Raw genomic sequence first — 26,034 nt, 5'->3', positions numbered from 1 at the left:
AATGTATGACGAAAATCCGGGGGAAATCGTTTTTGGTTCGAGTTAGCGCGAGGTTCGAGTTAGCGAGGGTTCGAGTTATCGGGAGTCGACTGTATAATCCACCTGTTTCCCTTTGCAGCTCAACAGTCACATTGTGAAAAAACATCGTGCTGGAGAGCAAAAAATGCAGTGAGATCTTGAATAAAAGGAAATGAAATGAAATGAAGGTGTTTTGAATGCGCCTTTTAAGGCCCAAGCATTGTAAGGGGCCGTAATCTTCTCGGTCTTGATGGCGGAATTATGTGGACAAGAATCTCAAGATAGTGGCTTATTTGTCTATAAAGAAATTGCTTGTTTAATGTTCTGATTTGGCTGCAAGAGTTTTTGTTTTATATAACACGACAAAGCAGTTTCAAGACTACTCCAATAATTAACTCACGAATTCGCTTTTTTTACTGGTTTGCCAAGCCCAGTCATAAATTCTCTTTTGTCGGTCGTCTCTGTCAAAAAGCGTAAGAGTCTTATTACAATTCAAAACGTTTTCTTAAAATTTAAAACTGGGATTTCTCGTAAAACATTATGAAAAAAGGTAGGGTAAATGAAAAGGCAGTAAGGAAAAACGTAACAGCCTTTAAAAAGTTGCCTAATATCTTTTTGAAACTGAAATACAGTTTTTGTCTCAAACTAGCTTAACTCGATAAATTTAATTTCTATTCTTTGACATCCGGGTTTTCAAACCTTGAAGGCATTTCTTGGCTCAAATTAATTGAGGTACAATAGTCGTAGATAAAGTACGTTCTCAGTTTAAACCGGTATTAAACTTACTAGTGTTAATTAGCTTTTTGCTAGGAGTCTACATCTCAGTGGTAACCTAGGTTAAACACTGGTTTAATCTGTGAACGGATTTTACGTACAACACACCAAACTTATTAACAAAAATGACAATGGAAACAAAGCAATTCACAAACACTTTAATTCGACAGATCATACTTGGATACTTTATTTCACTAAAGTTGAAGATATTATAAATAAAAATAGCAATAACATTTGCTACATGCCGGTGAGTTCCCCAATAATAAATACTACTGATACTAACGGTCCCATGATTTTAAAATGAGACAATGATGGTTCCTCAACTTCTTTCTTGCACGAAAAAATTTGTCCGCATTACTCGGTTGTTAATGGTTGCGTGCGCCTCACCTGAATTTAGACGGCAAGATTTGCAGCCATACTGCCATTACACCGAACCGGTGCGTTGACCGAGGAAACGCCCGTAGGAAAACATCAGACCACTTTCTCATAGACTACAAGTAGTCGAGTTCGTGGACTAATCTCCTCAGAGATCAGTAGTAGGCCGAGGACAATACGCGAGCGCGCGTGGAATTCGCGCTTGCCGCACTATCTAGACCGTATCCTACCGCTACCTTAAGCCCGGTCACTACGTCTTTCGCTCTGATATGCCTAAAGAAAATAAGAAACCACTCGCCTGTCTCACCATTTCCATCACGCTTCTTGTTGTATTGCAAATTACACCAATTAAGCGTCGTTGGCGTCTTTCATATTTGAAACAACATCAATCTTTTTTACTGTAGCCGAGAAAAGTTTATGAAGCGACATACTAGATCCCATTGAAGTTCCTGGCCGACCTAAGCCTATGGTCTCTGTCCTTGCCCTCAGGTTTACTTGAGAGTTCCTAGGGGAAAATGTCTTATCGCCGCGAGTGGCTTGAGTATTCGTTACTACTTCGTTGACGCTAGTTCTTAGAATCAAAAACTTCTTAACAAGGACCTTCCAGTCGATAACGTCTTCGATTCGAGTATTTCTTTGACTGCTATTTCGATGCTGCGGTAGACCTCCGTTTGGAAGCCAAGTATTTGAAGTTTCGTACAATGGATTCATCGACGTGCTGTCGGGAAGCTGTTCGTCGGTCCGAATAATGTCGATGATACTCGCGCGGCAACATTTAAACTTCAACTTGTACATGAGACGCAAGTAAGAGAAGAATTTCGTTACGAGATTCAGGGGGGAGGGGGTTGTGGTGGAACGCTTCATGTTACGAATCAACTTCGCGCGACCAAATTTCCACTCAATGTCCGACTGCATTTGAATACGTTGATAAGTATCACTCATCATCGCTATCAGCAGATTAATGAGGACAATAATTGTTATCACGTTATAGATTCCAAACGTAGCCTTTGCCAGTATAAACGTGGCATTGTCTATGGATTCCGGTTCTTTTAGCTTTGAAACCTCAGTAAGTCCAAATAAGCTGAAAAATAGCAGCTCAAAACAGCGGAAGAAATCCACCGGGGTATGTTGTAGTCCGTTTCCTGTTCCAGTTTGTTTCATGGGCCGATACACTGCTGCTAAGTGAGCCGTAAAACCCACCATAAAGATCGACAAAATAACCAGGAAACGAACGAGGTCATACATAAGGTCCCGGATGATAACTCCCCATGGACCGAATAAATGATGAAATGAGAGAAAATCCAGCAGCTGAGCAAAACAAAGCATCATTGACGTCGCGAAGAACTGATTCCGAGCGTAAATGACGTCGATTCGAGCATCACCTTGAAAACCAAAGGCTGTTAAATGAAGCAGAATGCCAATTGTGCTTAAGAATAGTACAATGACCGGGATCCAGCCCAGTCCTGCGCGATCATGTGGGTCCGTGAGCTGAGATAATAATAATCCTGATAACCAGATCAATAAAAGCCATTCGTACCACCGCGGAAGGAGACTGGTACCTGTTAACTCCTCCCAAGGGACCACGACTGTGAAGCTAAACAGTGCAATGAGGTAGAAATGCGAGATGAGATGGCAAATAAACTTGATAATGGGTATTTTATGATATCGATCGTTCCACGGAAGGCAGAGAAACGCCCATAACGGTGGACATATTAAACACAGTATAAACAACAAGAAGTATTTCCAGTCGTCCCACTTGAAGTCACCGCGCCATACATCCCCGAGGTAAACTTGAACCGACGGGTGTGATACGCAAGTCTTCTGTTCACACTCGATAAGGTAATCCAGAAATGGTACATCGCGGTCATCAATAGCTGTCAGCAGTTTTTCAGGGCTGTCTGCGCATGCGAGAGACAGCAGCTCGGAAGCTATGTTCTCACAAACTTCGCCAGCTGCCAATAAATCCCGCGCGCGTTCTTTCTCCCGCGTGGACTCGTTACGATAGTGTTTAGAGAGCTTGGCCGCGGCGTAGATTGGAGCGGGGCATTGGAGAATGAAGTCAATAACTGACTCGCTTTCGTTCTTGTTTGAGCAAACCATTAAATCGAACAGAAACTGTGGGAAAACAACAAAAACAACCGCAATGACAAATGTGTTGCTTGCCTTGTAGACTCAATCATACTAGTACACCGCTAACTTAACATTAATTGCAATAAGCAATTGTAACGGCACTACGCCATTAGGCTTTTATGATAGAAGATCATAGAAGCAAGAAGCTACACGTACCGCAAATACAACGTAAAATTGTCGAGATAGAATTTTAGTAAAAAAAAACGATGAGTTGCTTAAATGACAACTCTTTGGAGTTCCAGCCTCAATTAGGAATTATCATGTTATATGGACTATTTCTACTTCTTGTTTTGTCGAAGGGTAAATGTTAACAAAATTTTCTGTGCAAAAGTGCATTTGCTCCAGACAATTCCGGGTCGACTTTTTCTTCCTGTAGAACGAACTTGATTCTGTTGTTACTGAAATGACCAGATTTAGAACCTGACCCGTGTATGCAATAATTGGGAATTAAGTACCTTTCTGTCAGCTAGCAATCGCTCAGTGCTGAGCTCCTGTTGCAGTAGATACTTGACAACTGCAAGGTGACCTTGCATAGCCGCGTAGCAAATAGCAAACTTGCCTTCCTGTAAAGTAAAAGAAACGTAATAATGCTACTAAAAAAATCAATGAATGAATGAATGAATGAATGAATGAATGAATCAACAAAAAAGCGCATGACACATTTACAATACCCAACTGCGGAATACTTTGACTTTCAAAGCTGTTGATCTGTTGGCTTGTCCAGTCACAATAAACGAGAGTCTAAAATTCGCAATATAATCTGCATAACATAAGTAGGCTGAGCATGATCGTCCGGGTGAACGTAGTCCTGAATAGGACTGTTGTTGTTAACAGTGACTGACATTTCGACAACTTGTGCGGTAGTCATCCTCAGTGTCACAGTGAGTTGTATCACGTCAGTTGTTGGTCATAAACTCTGGTTATTGATATGATTGGTCAATTAAGTGGAAATGTCATTGGTCGTCTGTCAGTTAAGCCGTAATGTTATTGGCTATGAAGACTCGTTATGTCATTGGTGTGTTTCGATCCGTCTTTTATCACAGTTCAACTCACCAGAGATTCCGCCCGCGGTGATGCTCCAGATTCGACCAGCAGTTTTATAACTTCTACGTGACCAGCCTCGGCCGCCATGTGCATTGGTGCATATCCATTCTAAAATGAAACCGAGGATTTCTAAAATCACATTAACTGAAAATTTTTTAAAATCTGGCTGTGTAAAATCAAACACAAAGTTTGGGTAACATCTAACGGGGATGAAAGGCTACCAAAATAATGACGTCACGATCCTGAAGCCAGGCCACACTTTCCATCACTCACCCCTCCCCCCTGACTTTCTATCGGTCTACGTATAAATAATACAAAAAAGGAACGGATTATGGGGGAGGGGAAGGGAGGGGTTGGGGAGCGAAGTACAAAAAAATATTCGCGCAAGGGAAAATTAAATGAATGGACGCCAAGTATCCCTAGCAAGTATTCATGCACCAGGCTAAAAAAATTCATACAAGAGGAATGTTAAGGAAAAAAATTCATGCGGTTCGAAAATTCCCCACTGCCCCCATAACGTTTCTAATAGTCCGTCCCTAAGGACATGTTCCTCTTTGGGCGTGATTAATTGACAATATGCTGGCGCAGTGGTGAGAGCGCCCGCCTCCCACCAATGTGACCCGGGTTCAAGTCGCGGCTTCGACGCCAAAGTATGTGGGTTGAGTATGTTGTTGGTTCTCTCCTTTGCTCCGAGAGGCTTTTCTACGGTTTTCCCCTCTCCTCAGAAACCAACATTTCCAAATTCCAATTCGACCACGAATCAGGTAGACGAAGAACCACTTTGTGGATGTGCTACCTCCAAATCATTATTTATTTATTTAAATAAGAAAAACGAAGGGGATGCCTTTTTGGATCAATCAGCACAGAAACGTGCACTATTCAAACGTATGTAACATTTCAGTACTTTCAAAACCACGATTGATGGAATATGTAAAAAATCTTTCTGTGGATTGCCTTTCCGGGACACGAACAACGCATCCGTACACGAGGTCGTTGACACTTACCTCATCAGGTGCGTTGATATCCGCGCCCTGTCCTATCAGTTGTGAAATAAGTTCTCTGTGTCCATTGGCGGCAGAAAGGTGCATAGCTGTTCTGCCCATCTTGTCCTTTACATGAAGCTGTAGGGTTGATTTACTTAATAGAATACTAACAACCTCTGAATGACCATTCTCTGCTGCCAAATGAAGAGGAATCGAACCCTACATCGGAGAAATATAAGCCCTAGTTAAAGATGGTTTCTGAATGCGAAGCGATAAGCAGGAACGAGCGAGTAAGCCTATTGGCCAAAACTGCTCAGCAAACGCACTGCGAACTTGTTCAGTAAAAATATAGTTCTTGTGCTAGAAGCACACAGAAAAACTTTGAATGAAAAATGACTAGCAGAGATAGTGGTGCCGTTCCAGAAGCAGATGTAAAAAAGTGTCCTTAATCAGTACCTTGTGCTGAATACAGAAGCTTTTTAACGCAATGACTTAGTCCAATTAAGCGCATGACGTGTACATTATTTACCTGTACAGCAGTTGCTGAGTCCACACGCACCCCTGGTGAGTTCAGTAGTAATCGAACAACACCCACGTGACCAGACTGGGCGGCTAGATGCAACGGAGTAAAGAAATACTGAAAAAAAGTGAGATAATGATCAATATTTCTACAGAGAAAGGTAATAAAACAGCACGGCGACTCCGCTGAAATGAAAGATACTGAGTAGTTATAATCTGTGGCAATGTTTCCTACGCTGTTCAAAGTGGTTTTAACTTCTGAGTTTTTAGATGAAATCTGTTAGTTTAATCTGATTCAACTGAAAGATACTGGCCTACAATTTGCTGTCATGTTGTTTTAATTTGTAAAGGAGGAGTAACTATTGATTTAGTTGACGTACTACTCAAGTCGCTCTAAGTCTTTTTTGGATTTGAAAAAAAGTTCAGAGAGGCTGTAGCCTGCAAATAAAGCTGCTCCCGGCAGCTGGATATGTTTTTGTTTAGTCAACTTACATCCGAGCGCGGTCCTTTTTCATTATCCACCATTGCAGGAGACTCGCTTCGTATAGTTCCAGAAACTTTCAGTAGCATTTCTCTGACGACTTCAATCTGACCATACTGAGCAGCTACGTGGAGAGCGGAAAGGCCAGTCTACAAAAAACAAACACACAAACAATATTTCTGCAATCAGGATAAACACGAGCTGAGGCTGAATATTTTGTAAAGATACTTTCGACTAATTAAGTCATGATCACCCTGAAGACGACTCAAGTCTGGTGTTTTTACTTTTGAAAACCTTTTAGCTAAGTAAAATATATTTAAAGAGAATATTATAGGCATTTTGCAAGGACTTAGTATCTGAGCAATATATATTAACTCAATTCATAATGTTGTGATACGGAGTCCCTGTTACTCTGAGGGTCACTCAACTTAATACACGTGGTGTTTAGACTGATACCAGACAAAAAGGAAGTCGCCTTCATGAGGTCACGGCCAAAATGTTCAGTGTGAAAAATTGTAGTGAGAGAGAGAGAGTCAGGTACGGGGGATGGGGAAACCAGTATCACCCAAGCTGATTATCTCACGATTACAGGATTTGACCTCATATGTTACAAGCGTAACAGCTATTTCGCTTGCTCTACAGCACAAAGTGATTTCCACCTCGTTTATTTACTTACATATTTAACACTTTTCGACTCGTCATATAAAAGCCCAAGGAAGTACAACATTTGCTTAAGGTCTAGACTGAGTACGAATAAAAACACGGCAGTAAATAAGCATCTTTACCTTGACACTCGCCATGCTCCAAGGTACTTTCCCGCGTAAAACTTCTAACACGTCCACGTGACCAAATTTCGCAGCCAGATGAAGAACAGTCATGCCGTCCTACACGCGGACAAAGGAGAACAAAAAACAAACACGTTTAGTTATAGCGATTTTTCTTGCGCCAACGTTTACCTGAAAGTCCTTTGATAAGAAAGAGATTGGCATAAGTAAGACTTTTTTTTAAGGAGTGAGTGAGAAGCTCATTATTAGGGCCTGTTTGCGCGACGGCCTACTGTAGTGCGGGATAAATTGTCCACATCATATCTCGCGTTAAGAACGTCTTGTTCTTTAGATTTAACTCAGTATTGGATCTACTACTCACCGCATCTTCGTCACTTGCTGAGGCTCCATGAGCAATCAACACTTCCACAACAGCTTTATGTCCTCCGCTGGCCGCAAGTAATAAGGGCGTAGCGAATTTACGCTGTTAATAGAATTAAAGTATGTCAATGGAAGTTCACTAAAAAAATTATGCAAACTTTTCCAACCACCACAAATGCTTCTTCTGTCCTAACTAATAAACAGCAAACTCAGTTTCCGGTGGTGATGTTTATTGCGTCACAGAGAATGGCTGTAACCTCTGTGTAAGGGAAGAGAATCAGTTTTCCATTTACCTTATTTCTTGCTGTCGTGATTCCTGAAGGGTTGAATTTCAGAAGTTCTTTCATCACCGATACACTTCCTTTCATTGCTGCGATGTGCACACACGTACTTCCTTCCTGTGTAACAAAAGCAAGAGAATCCTTTTTAGAAAGCACTTACTACAGAAACTGCGTTGTTTAAAATATCAGTGAGATCCACAACAAAATAACTTACATATCCACAAGGGACGCCTTATCCTCTCTCGATACAATATGAAGTACAATGTCAAAAAAATGTGTGGTTTTCTTAACATCTAATGATACACCTCATGAACAACATGTTGATGAAACGTGAAAGCTAATTTTACACAATAAATTGCTGTCATTTTTTATAGAATGATGCCAACCGGTTCCATGCCTTGGGTTCTGCTTCCAAGAACGTTCTTAAAGCAATTAGTCATTTCACTAGTCATTTCTTTACGCGATAGTGGTGACAGGCCATCATTAGACCAGACAAAATTAGCCGGCCACAGCTTACGCTGTGCGCTACTCCTATACTGTTAACCCCAGCTTGCCCTTTGCTGGGTTACCTGTGGCACAAGTTAACTGTTACCTACCGCATTCTGTAGCATCATTACGCCAGGTTTATGGTTAAGGAACAGGGTCACCACCTGTGAATGATCATTTTGTGCAGCGTAATGAAGAGGTGTTTGACCTTTCTGTGAATAAAGGTAAGAAAAATAAATAACCTTTATTGGCAAAGGAAAACTTCTTTGTTGGAGTTTCTTTTACACCTTGACTGGCCTGCAATGCGTTCCAAAACAACACAGCATGCCACAGAGAGTATTCAGAGGTAAATTTTTCTCACATATATTTAAATATTATTGTTTGAAATATCCATGTCAACATATCATAAGGCTGTAGATTAAGTAACATGAGCTCTCACTAATGAATACAATAAACATCGGACAGGTTACGTTTCTCAATACAAACAGTGTATAACCACGAAACATTGGGAGATCTCTGTCGGATCACTTTCGTAACTCTGGTGAGGCTTGGTCATTTTTTGTAAATGAATGATAACGTTCAGTCTACGCTACAATCTCCCCATCACCTCGGTATAGACATTCCACACCCAAAAACAGCCGCAAACCACTGATATCAGTTCTACAATTTAATAAATCAGACAATATATAACTTACATTGTCCAGCGCGCAGATGTCGGCTCGTAGCTCCAACAGATGTTCACAAACCTGTAATCGACCTTTTTCTGCAGCCAAATGCAGGGCTGTCTTCTTTTCCTGTTAAAATTTTGTTTACATTCGTTCAATTAATTTCGCCTGCAAATCTATCCACAAAAAACACTTTTCACCCAACATCGTCAGTGCTATAACATGAAACAGCACGGAAAGAGCTGGTATATTTCAAAAACAAAGGTTATATCGGAATGGGTGAAATATGGAAGGAATTGTGATCTGAGAATAACAAGATCTCACCAGAGTCAAAGCATCTACACTTGCTTTGTAATTCGTAACAAGGAGACCAACTAGTTCTTTATGTCCACTTTCTGCCGCCAGATGAAGAGGTGTGAGTCCAACCTGAAAAGAAAAAAAAGAGTTATAAGATTCAGAACAGACCAAAGTGCTTGTTTCGGTTGCGGAGAAACGAAATATTAGTGTGTGTTTTTTTTTTCATGTAAGTTGATAAAGTAAATTTACTAAAACAAAGAGATTCTTTATCAGAAAGAATCGCTCTGACGAAGGACCAGTGCTCGAAACGTTAGCTTTTCAATCACTAGTCTTACCAAGGATTGAATTTTCAAATTTAATGTGATTGCTGTTCTACTATGTGGCTCTGAGACCTGCCGCGTTATTAGGGCCGATGAAAACAAACTAGACACCTTCCAACATTTGTGTCTCAAAAGGATCTTAAAGACCTACTGGCCAATAGAAGTGAGTTATGAAGTAGTAAGACGAAAGGCAAAAGTAGAGCTTATCCGTACACAAGTGAAAAGGATTATGACGGTGGCAGTAGATAGATGCAGGAAAAAGTTATTCTACGTACCGTCATCGTGTACATGGGGACCAGAAGGCAAGAGAAAGAGAGGGAGCCCCAGGGAGGTACGGATGAGACGAACAGTAGAGAAAGAACTTAAGGAGTTTGGAGTGGGGTCCTTGGCTGAGGCCCCCATCGTTGCCTGGTACACAGACAGTTGATGAGAGAAGAATTCCTTACTGTTCACACGAGGAAAGGATCTGACATAAATGACGAGTCTAGAATACTAAACATGTGTCGTTATCTAGAGTTCAATTATTCAGCCTTATCACAGCGGCGATAATTGTACGTATCACAAATTTGTGTTCAGTTGATAAAACACTTGCAAATTCTAATTTAAGAAGGAACAGCAAACACAAGTACTGTAAAATTCCGAATATAAGCCCCGGAGCTTATATTTTTCAAAGGCCCTTTTTTGAGGGGCTTTTTTTTTTGAAGGGGCTTAGCTACGGAGGGAAATTTGAGTTTCAAAATCGATTGCGCTAGCTTATAGTTGGAAGGAAATTTACCGTTTTTGCTTTGTTTACTTTGTATTTGGGGGTAATTTCCAACTACAAGCCTCCGGGGGAGCTTATATTTGGAGGGGCGATTTAACTGAGGTTTTTTTTGCGTTACGAGTCTGGGGGGCTTATATTTGGAGGGGCTTATTTTCGGAATTTTACGGTAACAAGTGATGCTGCTCCCGTAAGTTTGGTAAGATGACCAGCAGTTAACGTTTTAAGGTCCATTGATGTACACCTTTGCTTGGAGCAAGAGTACCTAGAACGAAAAGAAAGCGCTAAAACTCTCTGGTACCGATAGAAAGGCACACAATAGGTTGGTAAGCACATTGCTTAGATGTTTGTCCCGAGGAGGGACTGGGAGAGGGTTGTGCAGCTACACGTAGGCGATGTCAGTTACTAGCTGAAGATTAAGAAGCGAGCGGGTTGTATGAGCAATGTTCCACTAGCAGCAGTGAATTGTGAATGATACGCACTACACGTTTACCTTGCTTTTCGCGTTCACGTAAGCCTTATGTTCAAGCAGCTCCTGAGCGACTTCAAGATGACCACGTTCGGCGCACACATGTAGGCCAGCTCGGCCGGACTGAGGAATCAAATAAAAAGAAGACAGAAATTGAGTACAACTTTCCTCAAGCCGTGTTTCGCAAACACACTAAAACTCAGAACTCAAAAGTATATTAGTTCACTCTTTCAACAACAAAGTGCACAGCTTTTCGTGCATAAACGAACGCTATTCAGTACAGTATGAACAGCGACGGCACAAAACTGGAACGAGTGGTTCACACACCTCGAACATCGCACGGGAGCGATTGGCCGAGAGGGTTTGGTGCCCTAAATCGCAATCCTCACTCCCGACTCTTCAGACAGCGTCTTCGTTTTCGTCTCAGTGGGTTCCAGTCCTTGCTCCTATTCATTCACTTCCACGGTCCAAATACATGTTCACACCTGACTGCGAGGAAGAGTGATCTATCCGATATGTAATGACCCACTTTCAAGCTTAGCGTCGGCGCGATGCAGCCTTCGCTTCGTTACAAAAATCCCGCTGAAAGCACTGTACATGTTCTTAGGTGTTAACAGTAGCCCTATACCCGGTATGGTTTTCATGCCGGGGAAAAAAGCTATCCGGTATTATAGTATAAACATAGCCTGCGGTAAGGTGTATCTTTAAATTTACCTTCAAATACAGTCAACTTATGAATTACTAAAAAACATTCCCCGTTCTTACTCCTTTACGTCTCTCAAACTTCCTAGTTAAATAATGGGATGAATAACTGGTGGCTTTATTGTCCGTACGGAAGGCTGTTTTCAGAGTATATCGCAAGTTTTGCAAGTGAAGTTATACAGTTGAAAGCTATTTAACAGCAATTTCACTTTGTACAGTTCGTTTTCAAGATTCTATAACGCAGAGTTTACCTCATCGAACACATCTACTCTGGCGTGATACTTGAGCAAAGTGCGCACAACTTCCACGTTCCCTTTATGTGAGGCAACAATCAGCGGCGATGAACCTCCCTGTAATACAAGATACACAAAATACTGTAATGTGAAACCTAACCAATTGAAACCAGACTAAACCTTTTAAGTTCTAAAGCAGATACAGTACAACCCCGGTAACTCGACCTCTGAAGGGAAACGAAAAACAGTTCGAGTTACCCAGGGTTCGAGTTAACGGGGTCGATCGTAAAATTCAGTTTTCAGTGTTAAAAATTGATCGTTACTGATTTTTCAGCACTTCAGTGTATCGTGTTACTGTAGAGCAAGTTTAACTTATTTCATCAGAACGCGGTAACATGATTAGGAATTTCAATTTTATCATATAACGTGATTAGTTCGCTGCACCAATTAAAATCAAATTTCTGCAGTGTTAACCAGTATTGGTTTGTAGTGTTTTTACTGATTATACAACAAGAAGAGCTAAATCCGCTGGCATCCGAGCAGAGTTACAAGAACCAGAATTCGAGTTATCAGGGTAATTTTCAGTGAATTTTTGATCTAGGGGAAGGAAATTTAGTTCGAGATAGAGGGGAATTAGAGTTATCCGAGTTCGAGTTAACCCGGTAAAAATCAGACTGAAAAGGGGGTGAGATCCAAGGCAAATTGTATTTAGTTCGAGTTAGCGGGGAGTTTGAGTTATCGGGGTTCTACTGTAATTCCTTTGAAATGGAGTCCAGCATTACGATGCGAGACACGAGATTGGAGGGCGTGAAGTTCAATAATAAAGTGCTGGTATGGGAGAAGTTGTTCATGTTAAGAGTGATTTGAATTCGTTTCCATCCCTTTGAAACGCCACTTCTTTCTGATTTTAACCTGCAACGATACGGAGATCATATAACTCCGCTAGTTATCCTCAAGGCTGATTAAAAGAGTCGATTGACTACTTCTACGGTGGGAACATTGGAGATTGACGATTAAGCCAGAGAAAGTATGAAACAGGCACAACAGTGAAAAAACATTGGAGCCAGGCAAACTCGACAACAAGGAATTTTAAGTTGTATTCGTGACTGGAGAGTAGCTTACCGAAGATCTTTTGTTAACCGTGAGTTGAAGCTTAGAGGAAGGAATGGACTCGAGTAAAGCAATCAAGATGTCGTTATTTCCTGAGCGTGCGCACTCGTGGATTGGTGTTTCCATGGACTATAAAGGAAAATAATGGAAGTGATTTGAGCCATGTGTGGTGATTTCATAAATATCTGTAAACATTAATTAATTGTTTTCTTAACGTTGCATATAAAAAGCAAATTGATTTATTGAAGGTTTTGTTGTACAAGTGAAAGAGTAAACTTGATTAACACCACATGACATAAATATCGTAACACGCACCTGATGCGTTACCGCTGTACAGTCGGCACCGTGTTCAAGAAGTAGATTTACGATGTCGATATCCTCAGTTTCTTTGACCTTGGCCTTGGAAAGCTGGGCTGCGTAATGTAGGGGAGTTTCTCCTTTCTGCAATTACCCATTATTTGTCAGCCAGACTAATATAGTTATAGTATTACTATTTTAGAAGTACAAGCAGGCGCTCTTTTTTCTTTGTACGTCGAGCAAAATGCGCGAGACACAAAAATGACCACGGTCTCGCAGCTTCAACGCTCGCACGCGCGTGCTTTCCCCTTGCTAAATCTGAAGAAAAAGAAGACTGCTCACAGTCTACTACTATTTACCCAAAGTTAAAGAATTGTAAAGAAATTAGACCTTTTTCGCCATTGCCGTGGGTAAAGGTATTAAGTCAAGGATTAGGTTGATAAAATACAGTGATTTGTTGGAAATTGTTTACCCAATCCTTCACCTTGTTTTATTTTGTTTACTCACTGGAGAGGAATAAGCCCGTTGGTTCTAAGCGTTTTTAATACATTATCATAACATTGTTAATCATATGACTAAATAAGTAAATAAATAAATACATTTCTGACTCACATCAGTTGGCATATTAACAACCAGTTTGGCAACAGGCTTAGACTTGACTGTGAACAGAACTTGCACCAGTTCCTTCAGTACCGTGTAATGCCCGGCACAGATAGCGTGATGCAGCGCAGATTCGCCGTTCTACAAACAAAACAAAATATGACAAAAACTTTTACGCCTTGAGGTGTGTGTGTGTGTGTGTGTGTTGTTTAAAGTTTTTCGTTGGATGTCCAAAGATAACTGCTAACGGGGATTAACAACATTCGCTATCCACACACTTTAATACTAATACGTGTATCACTTGTTCTCGCTTAATCAATTTTGTGCAAGTTTCACTTTTCTAAAACTGAATCGGAAAACAGACTATTATTCTTGGAACGAAGAAGTTAGCCTGCACAACAGGCGTTTCTGGGGGCGCTCAGACGGGTTCTGGGGGACGAGCGCCAGACAAGCAAGAGGAAGGAACCCGCCCGAGCGCACCCAACAACGCTGTTGTGCAGCAGTACGAAAGCGCGAAAAAAAGTCCTGTTCTATAAACCAAAAACAGCAACCAAAAAGTTACAAATTAAGGGGAATTGTTTTAGCGATTACCTTGGATCTTCTTGCAGTGTCTGCCTTTTCGTTGATTAAAAGTCTCAACGTTTTCAAGTTCCCATATCTCGCCGCGACGTGTACAGCTGTTTCACCATTCTGAAGATAACGAGAGAAACCGGTTTAAGAAGAAATTGTGTTTGTTGGCATGAACGGCAAAATACACTTTTTCTTACATCACTAGCAGCGTTTACATCCGCTCCACTTTTGATCAACATCTCAGCTACTTTCTCTCCATCTTTGATTCGAGCTGCAATGTGCAATGGTGTTTCTTCCGCCTGTAATTAAAACACAATAACTGAATTTTAAGGCGCGAAAAACGCGGACAGTTCTACCACAAAGGAAAGATCATAATCATACACTTAACAATGAGATTTTGGTGTGGGGGTAGTGTAGAGCTTAGTACAGATAGGGGAGTGGAGTAGTGTAAATATTTACTAGTCACCTTGCCGCCCTTGTGTTGTACGTTGGCGCCATATCCCAGTAAAATCTGAACAACCTGTGGCTTACAGTGCTTGACAGCTATATGCAGTGCTGTATAATGATCCTGAGTGTACAAGAAATTATTATTAGAAACCAATTAAAAATCATCCACGTTCTGCTGAAAGACAAAGGCTGTACTGTGAGGCATTAAATCAAAGCTCCACCTTGGTTTTTGTATCCACTGAAGCTCCCTTTGACAGCAACGCTTTTACTACACCTACATGACCTCTTCTGGCGGCAGCGTGGAGACAAACTGCACCCTCCTATCAAATAAACAGACAAGGGTTGCGGCGTTAGACTGGCGCCTTGGCCTAGGAACTATTCTTGATACCGGTGCTTACCTTGTTGGGCATGTGGAGGGGCACGCCCTTTTTGAGGAACACGAGTGCTGTGTCGGGATGACCAGCTTGTGAAGCAATATGCATTAGAGTACTACCGTCCTGCAAAAAATGAAAACAACTTTAAGTTAATATTTCAAATGATCTTTTGGAAATTGAAGGAGGAAAATAACAACTTTTTTATGGTTATTAGTAAGAAGACTCAGTCACCCGCGCTCGGCCTAAGGGTATATGAGACCGTTTGAGTCGTCGAGGGGGAACATTACACTCGACTTGAACCGAGAAGACGCGAGTTGCGTTTCCGCATTGAACACAGCTGGACTTAATTTCAAGCCCAACTTTTCGAGAACGTTTGTAACAGCTAACAGCTCAACTCCCAGCCAGTTAATGTTGTTTTCTTCTACAAAGTGAAAGCTACATCGAATGTTGTTTGTTTGTAACATTTGAAAGCCTCTGGTCTTCAAGCCTTTGCGCTTTAAACACTTAGAGAACATTAATCCAGAAACGTTTTGTTACTGGCGGTGTAACGAGGTTTAATTGTCCGCTTATCAAATTTTCTCAGCATCAATTTTGGAAAAAGATCCTTCCTACCGTAATAGAAATAATGGCAAATACCGACCTTACCTTTGTTCTCAAGTTCACGTTCGCTTTTAGTTTGTCCACTAAGAATTCAGCGGCAGCAGAATGACCGCGTTGAGCCGCCAAGTGCAGTGGTGTGCGGTCGTTCTAAAGCAAAAGAAATCCGCGAGTGGTAAAACAACTGAGCCATGGCTATTTCCTTTAAAAATCAACAGCCAAGATCAAAAATCATTTTCGTCTCCACTTAGTTGTCGTTATAGCTGAGTCTGCTCTCATCTTTTTCTACTCAGCTTAAACATAGTAACTTATAGCAAACAATCATGTAAACAATAGGCTGTCAAGTAAAAAAATCTCTGCCACACTACATGGGTTAAACATGCAGTCCTTTCCTGTTAATGTATACTTATACCAAGTTGTACAGCTAATGCTCTCTTCCTCGACTAAATGAGTATTTACGCACGATAAAAAGTTTTGAATTCCAATCCATTTGTTTTGACTTTTGGTTCTGTCGGCCAAGACGTACAGTATGCACGTTTTATCAAACTTGTTTTCCCGTAGCCTGTTCCAGGCTTTTAGATAGTAGAGCGCAGCGTTCAGATGATGAGGAGCGAGTTAAATCACACGCAGGAAAACGAGGCTCCCCTCGTTCTTTTTTTCCTCGTCAATTTTTCTTCCGCGCTTTACTATCTAAACGCCTAAAACAGGTTAGTTTTGCCGTGGCGTATGACCAGAATCCCGGTCATTTCGTGCTTTAATGTACTATATTTAGAGTTGTCTGGGTGTTAACCGCAGCTCTTTGTTTTTATCGATTACAATTTTCTCGCCCTTCTTGCCATTTTCTTCAAGCACCTGTAATCACTTTCATTTAATAACTTACTGCATCAGCGATATTTGCGTCAGCTTTGGCCGTTTGAAGAAATTTTATCATGGTCTCATCTCCTTCGTAAGCAGCAATGTGAAGAGCTGTCTGTCCCTCGGCCTGTTATGAAAGAATAAAAAGACTTAACCAAAAGAATTGTGGGGATTACTTTGGCAAATTTAAAAGAAACACAAGATAAAACTTTGCATTTACATTCTGTATATCGACGGGGCAGCCACATTCCACAAGAATCTTCGCAATGTCAACGTCCTTCTTTTTAGCAGCCGCGTGTAGAACAGTATCCTTGATATCCTAATGAGACATATAAGAAGGTATTTATGAAAAGTTACTTGTCCGTCTCGATACCTTAAATTGACACTCTTTGGTTTCAGTAACCACCCTTCTGAATCTTGAATTAATCTTAATTTGGATATCGCTAAAAATTAAGCCACTGTGATCAGATTTTGCCGGGTATTTCTTGCTAGTTATAAAGATTAGAAAGTTGGTCATACATGAAGCTAGCGTTGTAATAATATCTTTCAAGTTAAAGGCCTTAAAAATGTTTGGCCACAGGGGGTAAAAGCAAAACTATTTATATTCAGCTGTTTTACTAGACCGGGAAACGCTACCACAACCGTATTACGCGAGGAGGCCGTCTCTTGACTCTGATCAAGGGTGGTATGTTAGATTGTAACGTACAGTTTGGTGTGTCCTACAATGCTAAAGGTAAATGTGAAAGAAAGAGTCCATATTTTATGCCGGTAGCTCGAAATAGTCATCTGACTAACAAACCTGAGGCCAACTGTTGGCTCATTTAATCCCTCACTTTCCACCAGTGCTACACGAAAAGGAAAGAAGTCGAAAGAAAGATTTGAGGTCGGTCACACAACGGACTGGAACTCGGTACCACCTCCCGCACAGAAGGCCGCGCAATAACCAACTATGCTAATCGTTCCTTTTAGTCTTTGTGATCTTGTGTTTTATGTTCAATGTGTTAAAATGGTAACGGTATTATACTCCGTTGTGCACACCCGCCTCGAAAAACAACAACAACGAAACAACTACCAGCTACAAGGTCCAATAAGCAACATAAGAGTGTTAAGTTTGTACCCACCCCTCTAGTGACTTTGACTTGTTGTTCTGCTTGTGAGCTGAGCAGTTCTTTCACAACGTGTTGATTTCCAGCAATGACAGCAAAATACAGCGGTATGGATCCATTCTAGAATTAAGAACAACAAATAGTTTATGAACAGGCACGTTTCAGCAATATTCTTGGATAAGAATGCGCAAAATATGCACTAATGACTAAAGGACACTGAAAATTTTCTGATGTAAATTCTAATGAAGAACATGAATGACGCCTAGGCCGCCACGAAGTTAACTTAAATTTAGACAAACGGAGCTGGCCGCCAAATTCAGCGAAATATACAAGCTTGAAATTTTAAAACACTGAAGGACGATTTTAATAAGACTACGAATTCATGAAGAAACTAAAGAAGATGAAAACGGATTGCTATCGCAGATGTTTGAAACCTTGTTCTTTTGACAGTTTTTCAAAGTTTATATCCGTTATTTCTAACTTTAAACATGATACTTGGCAGACGTACTTGTTCATCACGAAGTTGTACGGTTTTGTCTTTTACAAGTAATTGCTTTGCAAACGTTAGGTTCCGTAGCGAGAAAGGGCCGAGTTATTGTTCGAAACAAACTAGACTAGAATGCCATGACAAAACCCCTCGAAAGTAGTTGGACGATCCAGGAAGTTAAGGGAGGATAAATTCTTAACCCAGTCACCCTTCATCACCTTATCAGTAGCTAGTTTGGCATCCTTCCCCGAAGGCTTCAGTAGCGTTTTGACAATTTCCACTGCACCAGAGGGGCGGCTACAGGCCATGTGCAGGGGTAGTTGTTCCTCCGGCTAAGAAACAATTGGGAAAAACACAATACAAACACATGGTAAGACGTAACAACGTGACTAAACCATGGTTAGTCTAATTTTAGAGCCAAAGATGAAATGCATGTTTGCCCTTACGATAGAGGAGAGGGAGAAACTGGGGTATTCGCAGAAATATTCTCTTGGGACATAGGCGAGTACCAATAACAAACTCAACCCACATATAGCGTTGCCTTGGGGATTCGAACCCAGGCTATATTTGCGAGTGCTCTCGCCACTGAGGCACAGAAGAGGGGTGGGGATGGGCGAGGGGGAGGGGGAAGGGGAAGCAACCTTGACAGTCAAGTTTCTGGCAAACTCTAAAAAGCCTACCCCTGCCGTAAGAGTAGCATCTGCCTTTTTGGAGAGAAGAAGTTTAACAATCCCGTCTGAACCTGAAAATGCGGCATAATGTAAAGCGGAATGGCCTCCCTAAAAACAAGAATATAAGTCAGCTTTAATCCATAGCAAATAGTTAATAAAACAAAGGAAAGACATATCTTAACCTAAGCATCAGGCATTCCTTATGGGTTAGAGAAAGAGAAGATTTGAATGCTTTTCCCTCGCGTTTCAACAGAAAAAGTAGACTTGCCACAAGTCGACCTGACGAGTTTCACTTTCATAGTAGAGAGCGAGCGGAGCTATTGTAGCTTTAGGCCACGAAAGGGCCGAGCAAGCGACGAAGTCGCAGACCGTAGACGAAGGACTTTTTCGAAAGTCTATAGAAAAACCTGATGCTCAGTCTTTCAATAAAGATCTCTTTACTTTTAGTCTTTAGTGGTTCAGAAGAAGAAATTATCAAAGGTAAGGAGAAAAAATCCGCATCTTAAACCTTCCCCTTGACGTCCTAAAAGGGCCAAGAAACAATTGGAATTTACTTAGTTTGCTTTATTTTTTTAAAATGACGTCCATGTCTGCGCGAAATACCTCGATAATGCACGCGCTGCTGACAAGGGGCACAATAGGGAGTGCACTTTTTTGAGCATTTTATCGCAAAAAAATTATCGCACTCTGCGATTCAATCACGCATTCACAAATTCTTTGAACTTTAGTAGCTGATCAAAGATAGCCTAGATATAGCCTAATCACTACGCAGAAGTGAAATGCATGATTTAAACAAATGCTATCTGCTAGACAAGGTTTTACCCAAGAAATAAAGTTTCTATTGTTCAACAACAGGGCTCCAACGAAACAGTACGAGTTGTTTTTCATGTTTGAGTTTTGGCTGACGTTGTCTTTGCTCATTTACTAAGTAAGTTTGAAAAGTTCTGATAGCAAAAGACAACTGACAAACGTGAATTGAAAAGTTTCAGGAAACGAAAGGCAACACGACAAGACAAAATGAATGATATTTGTTTTGCTTTTTTTATTTTTTCCCCACGTCAGGGATTCGGCTCAAAATATGATGGATTATCTTTTTCAGTTTGAGCTCAAAGGCAAATATAAATATAATTGTTCTAGATAATAAACTTTAGAAATTAAAACGAAAACGCCGCTTCAAACTATCAGAGTCAAAGATCGAAAAATTTAGAAAAGACAACTTTAGCGGATTTGAAATGGAAAGATATTTTATCAGGCATGAAAGTTGCTAATAATATCTACCTTGGAAAAGAGATTTTGAACAATGCCGCACTAAGTGGCGACAAGTGTGGTTTAAGAGATCTCTTTTCTACTGTTGAAATGACAGAGACGAAGACAAGGCGTGAGATTCTGCTGACGGAGAACAGAGACAGATTGCCGGAATTGGTGTTTGATCAAACTTTTAACTGACTAAGAGCGGTAAAGCCGGGAAATCCATCGAGAATTAAATTGCTCAGTTCAGACGCGGAGCTTATAATGATTCGTCTGAATCAGAGCCGGTCAAAATTCTCAGCTGAGCCGTTCCAAATTAAAAGAAACGCTCGGCTCATGAAACGTTTTAAGTCTGCTGGAAGCGTTTGGTACCTAAAATTATAAGCACAATAGCACAGAGAATCTCAAAAAAAAAAACATTAAGAACATCAGTAATTACATCAAATTTTCAGGCCAAAAAGACTTTGTATTGTGCTTATTGCCTTATAATGAACTGCATTTTTTAATCTTATAGTGAAAATACGCGACGATTTTCTGCACGCGCAAGAAAGGTTTCTTGTGAGGTGCATGGAAAAATATTGATGTCGGACTTCCAAACTGAACAAATACCTTCAACAAAATATACTTCCGTTTGTAGTTACTTTTGATTATCACCCAGCGATTTTCTCGAAGAAACTAACACTGTATGTATGTACACGAAATCAGCGAATTTTGTCTTCATCAGCCTAAACAGGAAAAGGTTTTCATGATTTTCCGCTCCATACACATCTTGATTTATCAATCAAATGTGAAATTTTGCTTAAGCAGAAAAGCTTTTATCTCCCACCACTCAACCCCCAATAAATTAAAATCACTAATGTTAAACCGCGGAGTTCACTTAACATTTGACCGACAAAAAGGAATTTAAGAAGTGTTAAATCTACTAACTACAGGTCATTTTCAGGGAAAGATTATCAGTTAGGGTTTTTGTAGATTCCAAGAAATTGACCGAATCTAATTCTTCATGGAAATAATTTTGAGGTAAAAAAAAAAAACACAACAAAAACAAAAATTAACAAAAAAACTACGAGTGAACGAGATAAGAATCTCATTTTACTTCTGTAGCTTATAACATCTAGTTCATTATCGATTAAAACTTCATATTTTAGACGAACTCAGGTCTGGGCGTTAAAAGCAATATTTACCGCAGGTGTTTCAGGTACCAATGTCCATTCTGCAGTAGTTAATAAAAAGAAAGTAGAAGAGTTTAAGTAAACAAATCATTATTCTTGCGTTCTTCGTTAGCAAACGGAGTGATTTTTCATTTCGCTGAAAGACCATTACACACAACATATTTTCAAAAGGCGGATACTTTTTGTCGGTAAAAAGTAACTCAAACGGCTACAATTTATTATAAACTGTCACAGAATGGCAAGGCTGTCATGTAAATACAAATGTACATCAAAAGGTGTTTTTTTTAAAATGACAAACCTAAAGAAGCTAACAGCATCGACGAAGTTGGACTGTGTATAGATTTAAAAAAATGGTATCTATTCCGTTTCTTGCAAGACGGCTTTCCGTTACGTATTTAAAATAGCGCAAAAGATTCTTACCTTTTATTCACTATAAGAAAGTTATTATAAAGAATACTTTGCTTTTTATGAAGAAGGAAAAGAAAATTAAGTACCGCACAATGATAGCCGATTTTTCAGAAGCTTGCATCTAATCCAACAGGAATTAAAACAAGAATATCGCCAAGGTGACAAAAAAATTCAATCCTATATTATATACATATATACATATATAAAAAGCCAGCAAAGGTGCTCAGCAACAATTTTCTTTTAACTTTGCAACACTTTGTTTTGGTTGGGAAAGTGAGAGCTTTGAGAATGTTTCATTTAACAACACTTTTGGGGGAAAACTAGGCTCAAACCACGTGATCGATGCTTTTAAGTGAACAAGCGCGAAAGTGGGTTTCCAAGGAATAAAGTAACTCCATGCGGCTGTGTAATAAACAATTTGTCACGCGGTTGGAAATTTTACTCAAGACAAAGGAGTTTAAATAATGAAGCTATGATAAAACAAGAACAAACGGAGCATGCGGTAGTCGCGGAGTCTTCCCTTCTCAGAAACAAATATAATATGTCAATATTAACAGTAAGAACGGCTATCCAGGGATAAATTATGCGAAGGAGATTAAAATTAAATACGACATAAACATTTGAACCTCACATTTAAATTGAAGTACCGAGTTAAATTGCGGTACACCGCATTTTTGGTCTTAATTAACAAGTAACTTGTCAAGAATCTTTATTAACAGAAGTAGAGGTTCGACTTTATGGAATAAAACCCGTCGGCTATATACATTTTCCAATGCTTTTTAGAGAAGCTGATTTCTTTGACTTAGGGTCAGCTGTGTTGATGTAAGGAATTCAATTTTGGCGTTCTTTTCTTCAAGCATAACCTAAAACAAAGGCAACGAAGCAAACAAAAAGTGCATCATTATAATTTATGAAATTTGAGGCACGAAAAATACAAAAAAATACCAAATTTCCGGTAAATGTGTACAGCAATGTATCACCGAAACCTTTAAAAACGCTTTAATTTTAACTTACAACACAAACCACTACGGAATGCTAACTTTTTTCCATTTGCAGTCCTAATTAGCAAGGATATCAAACAACGAAAACCCGCAATACACAAAAGCTTGGAAAATCTTCCCCGTGTTTAGAATCACGACTCGATCTTTAACATACATACTGTACTGGAATAACAAACTTCATAACCGGTCTCAAGAATTTCTGCGATAAATCTTTCAGTTCCGTAATTAGAATATGAGGGGAAAAAGTCGGTTTTTTTGATATGAAAAAGCTGACAAAACGACAGCTAAGTTGACGGCGTTCGTTTATTATTAAAAAATGAATTCTGTTGGCAAAAAAGCGTTACCGAAAAAACGTACCTTATCTCGGTCAGTAACCACAGCCCCCAATTCAAGAAGCTTTTCGACAATGTTGTGTTTGTTGTCGCGGGCTGCTAACATCAACGGCGTAAGACCGTTGTCCTGTTAAAAGAAGAAATAAAATTGAAGAAAAGCGTTAGTAAACTAGTCCGCGCTGGAATCGTTTTGTGAAACCATGCAGTAAAGCAGCAAAAAATAACCAACACGCACTTTTGGGATTTTAGAGAGCATGTCAGTTTTAGCAAAAAGTGAAACAAAAAACACACGGCCCCTTGCTACAGACGATTATCCGAATTAAGAACTGTGCAATCAGCAGTCAACACAGTACGGCTTAACTATTCATGTTACAGCCAGTTCAATATTCATTATTCCGATGCCTTAGCCGATTCTGTTGTCCATGGAGACTCTTTTAAAGGCCGCCAGTTAACTAAATTAAAAAAGGCATTTGCCTTTTTTTTTTTTGTTGGCCGAGAGTCTAAAGAACAAAACTACAGAAACGTTTATAAGAAATTGACCACATAGAAAATGTGCCTTGTTGAATCAGTAAATCTGTTTTTAGTAAGCACGACTGTGAGCCAAACAGTAGCCCCAAACGAAGAAATATTTAAAGCGACTAGCTTCTGTCTTCTAAGACTGGCTGCGATAAAAACCTATCAATTCACGAATTTGGCACGTCAATAAACTGCTTGAGCTCTCTAATCATTGTTTCGTTGGGAGCAAAAAATATATACTTTTCGAAGCTTAGACCCAAGAAGTATATTAATTCTCTTAAAATGTAAGTTTAATGCACCAGGAAACAGTTTCAGCAGCATGGACCACCCTGAATGTAACAACTTTAGCTAGATGCAGACATATTTAATGCTGCCTAAATTCTACGATCTAGACAACGTTGTCTCACGGCAACGTATTTATCCTGTATAAATGAATTTAAACGAGTTTCTATTCACATAAAGCGACTTCCCAGGATAAATGATTATACCGCGAAAATGATATCTTTCCAATCTCAGAAATCCAGACCAATTGTAAAAGATGATTATAAAAAGAATGCCTCCGTTCTAAGTTCTATGGCGGTCAGTTGGTTTAGAATGAAGACTCTTGAGATTTCTTGTTTAAAAACTATTAAGTATAAAAAATTTAAGGAAAAACGACAGAGAAATAAGAGGTAAATTTTTGTTAAGAAAAAAAACACTGCCTCAATATTGAGATGATGAATAGGCATTTTTGAGTCGGAGTTTCAATTGATGTTTCATTAATCTGATTCGGTTAGTATTATGCTGCTTTGTTACACTCTGAATCAATATATCCATCTTTACTTCGATTTCTGTTGATGATATTTCCATGTTGTTTCGTTCCAGATTATTTAGGTGCTGATCCACTGCAGGCCAATCTCCTTTCACGGAGAGCGCTAGGACGCGGTTAAGAATCTCCCATCTTAGAATAGACGGTGGCGTCTTGGTATCAAATAACACTTTAGAGCCCCTCCGAGGCTGCGCCAACGGTACTGAAGATCCGTCTGATCCTGGACTGGGTGGTCGAAGAGACTGCCGACGGCTTGAAGGGTTTCCTCCCGGTACGGAGCTTCTAGAAAACATTATAGCTAACTAGCTCGATGCCATCAAACTGAGGGCGAAATTCCCAACACGCTTGCCAGCTCACTTCCACCGCTGTCTAAAAAATTCTTTCTCTCGCCTTGGTGATTATTTTTAGACTCTTTGGCAACAGTGCATTATTTTGGGAAATGGTCGCCAGCTACTCATCTTTCGACCGAGGCGACAACCCAAAACGTGTGTCAACGATGATTAATTATTCGAGACGGAGTTATTTAAATGCGCATGCGTCTATTAGCACCTATGACTTAAGGCGGTTTATAGCAAGTGGTACCTACCTACCCTTTACGGCTGTTTTTGTTTATTTTTTTTGAAGCCAAAAACTTTTAATGAGAAAAAAAATGTCCTACTGCAATTAAAACTTAACATAGGATTCACTAAAACCATATTACTCTTGTTGATTTTCTTGCCTAATATAATTTAATTCCAAGACTGAGTCTATCGTGGTGAGCATTAATGAAACAATAAAAAGACCCACTTGTTCGTTATCTCAGCAAGTTTCCGATTTATTTGCATAAGAAAAGGATGCTGCAACTTTTTTGACATTTTAGATCTTTTGAGGATGTCAGGATTAGTTCAAATGATAAGATAAGGGTGAGTTGCTCGTTTTATTGTGTCCGCGTTTCGGGAAAACAGCTGCGTAAATATGAGGTGTGAAATAGAGACCAAGATAATGAGCAGTAATGATTTATTCATTAAATTGAGAAAAAAATACTCTTTTGCATACAAGTCGGTCAGTGAAACATGTCTGTTAGAAACTTTAATTTCTCAAAAAGCGCCATTCTCGCCTGCCACCGATAATAAATGACCCCCGAAATCATAATTTAAAAGATTCAACAAATATCGTTGAAGATGCGACAGATATCGTTATCAGGAAGACGGACCAGAAGGGTTCGCCGGTTCTCCTAACGTATAGATAAAAGACCCAATTTATGCCTCACAGAAACAGTAAGCATGAAATCTATCTTTCATTTCGATGATCAAATAAGTTAAGCCACTATTGTCCGTAAGGAACTCAAGCAAACTTATCTGCAGACTGATAAACAGACACTTTTCATCTGATGAATATCAAATACTAACAATAAAACAGGCAACAATAAAATAAAAAGAACATTGCTTCGCAAAAAACATCCTTGGTTCTGAGAACCATCGTGAGCAGATAAATGCGATTCGTGTTCCTTAATGTTCAAATCATTTGTTTTCCGTGCAAAGCATGCCTCTGTGTTAAGCTGTATTAGGCTTCATGGACGTTATGATATCTAATGCTTCATAACGTTATGGCTCATTTTGCGTTTAGCGATTGATTAATGAACATCATACCTATAATACAAACGTTCGGTTGTTCAGTGAATTTCCATAAGCCTCCTTCATTTATATTACACTGTCAGTGAAGTTAACGACTTGTTAATAAGACTCGAATTCACTTTCGTATTAAATGATATAAA

At 39.8% G+C, this 26,034-nt stretch overlaps 1 protein-coding gene across 2 annotated transcripts; it reads right to left on the bottom strand.

Moving 5' to 3' along the window:
• Positions 1-934: 934 nt before the first annotated feature.
• Positions 935-24,739, bottom strand: LOC140951991 (uncharacterized). Of its 2 annotated transcripts, XM_073401382.1 has the most exons (30): positions 24,296-24,739; positions 22,983-23,084; positions 18,806-18,904; positions 18,344-18,457; positions 17,654-17,758; positions 16,753-16,851; positions 16,558-16,659; positions 15,726-15,827; positions 15,105-15,203; positions 14,928-15,026; positions 14,726-14,827; positions 14,457-14,558; positions 14,281-14,379; positions 13,702-13,830; positions 13,108-13,233; positions 12,805-12,921; positions 11,701-11,799; positions 10,772-10,870; positions 9,226-9,327; positions 8,932-9,030; positions 8,347-8,448; positions 7,763-7,867; positions 7,471-7,572; positions 7,110-7,208; positions 6,336-6,473; positions 5,854-5,961; positions 5,346-5,543; positions 4,351-4,449; positions 3,753-3,860; positions 935-3,282 (listed from the first exon to the last, which is right to left on the bottom strand). In XM_073401382.1, exons 1-30 carry the CDS (start codon positions 24,572-24,574, stop codon positions 1,516-1,518), a joined length of 5,100 nt encoding a protein of 1,699 aa, XP_073257483.1. In that variant the 5' UTR covers positions 24,575-24,739; the 3' UTR covers positions 935-1,515. The 2 variants fall into 2 exon arrangements, with proteins under 2 accessions (XP_073257483.1, XP_073257482.1); XM_073401381.1 differs by lacking the exons at positions 7,471-7,572; positions 17,654-17,758; positions 18,344-18,457; ... (1 more) ...; positions 22,983-23,084; positions 24,296-24,739 and having other exon boundaries at positions 16,753-16,845.
• Positions 24,740-26,034: the final 1,295 nt, after the last annotated feature.

Source organism: Porites lutea, chromosome 11, assembly GCF_958299795.1.
Source record: "Porites lutea chromosome 11, jaPorLute2.1, whole genome shotgun sequence".
Classification (NCBI taxonomy): domain Eukaryota; kingdom Metazoa; phylum Cnidaria; class Anthozoa; order Scleractinia; family Poritidae; genus Porites; species Porites lutea.
Note: the sequence above shows the minus strand (reverse complement) of the source record. Positions and strands in the feature narration are given on the sequence as shown.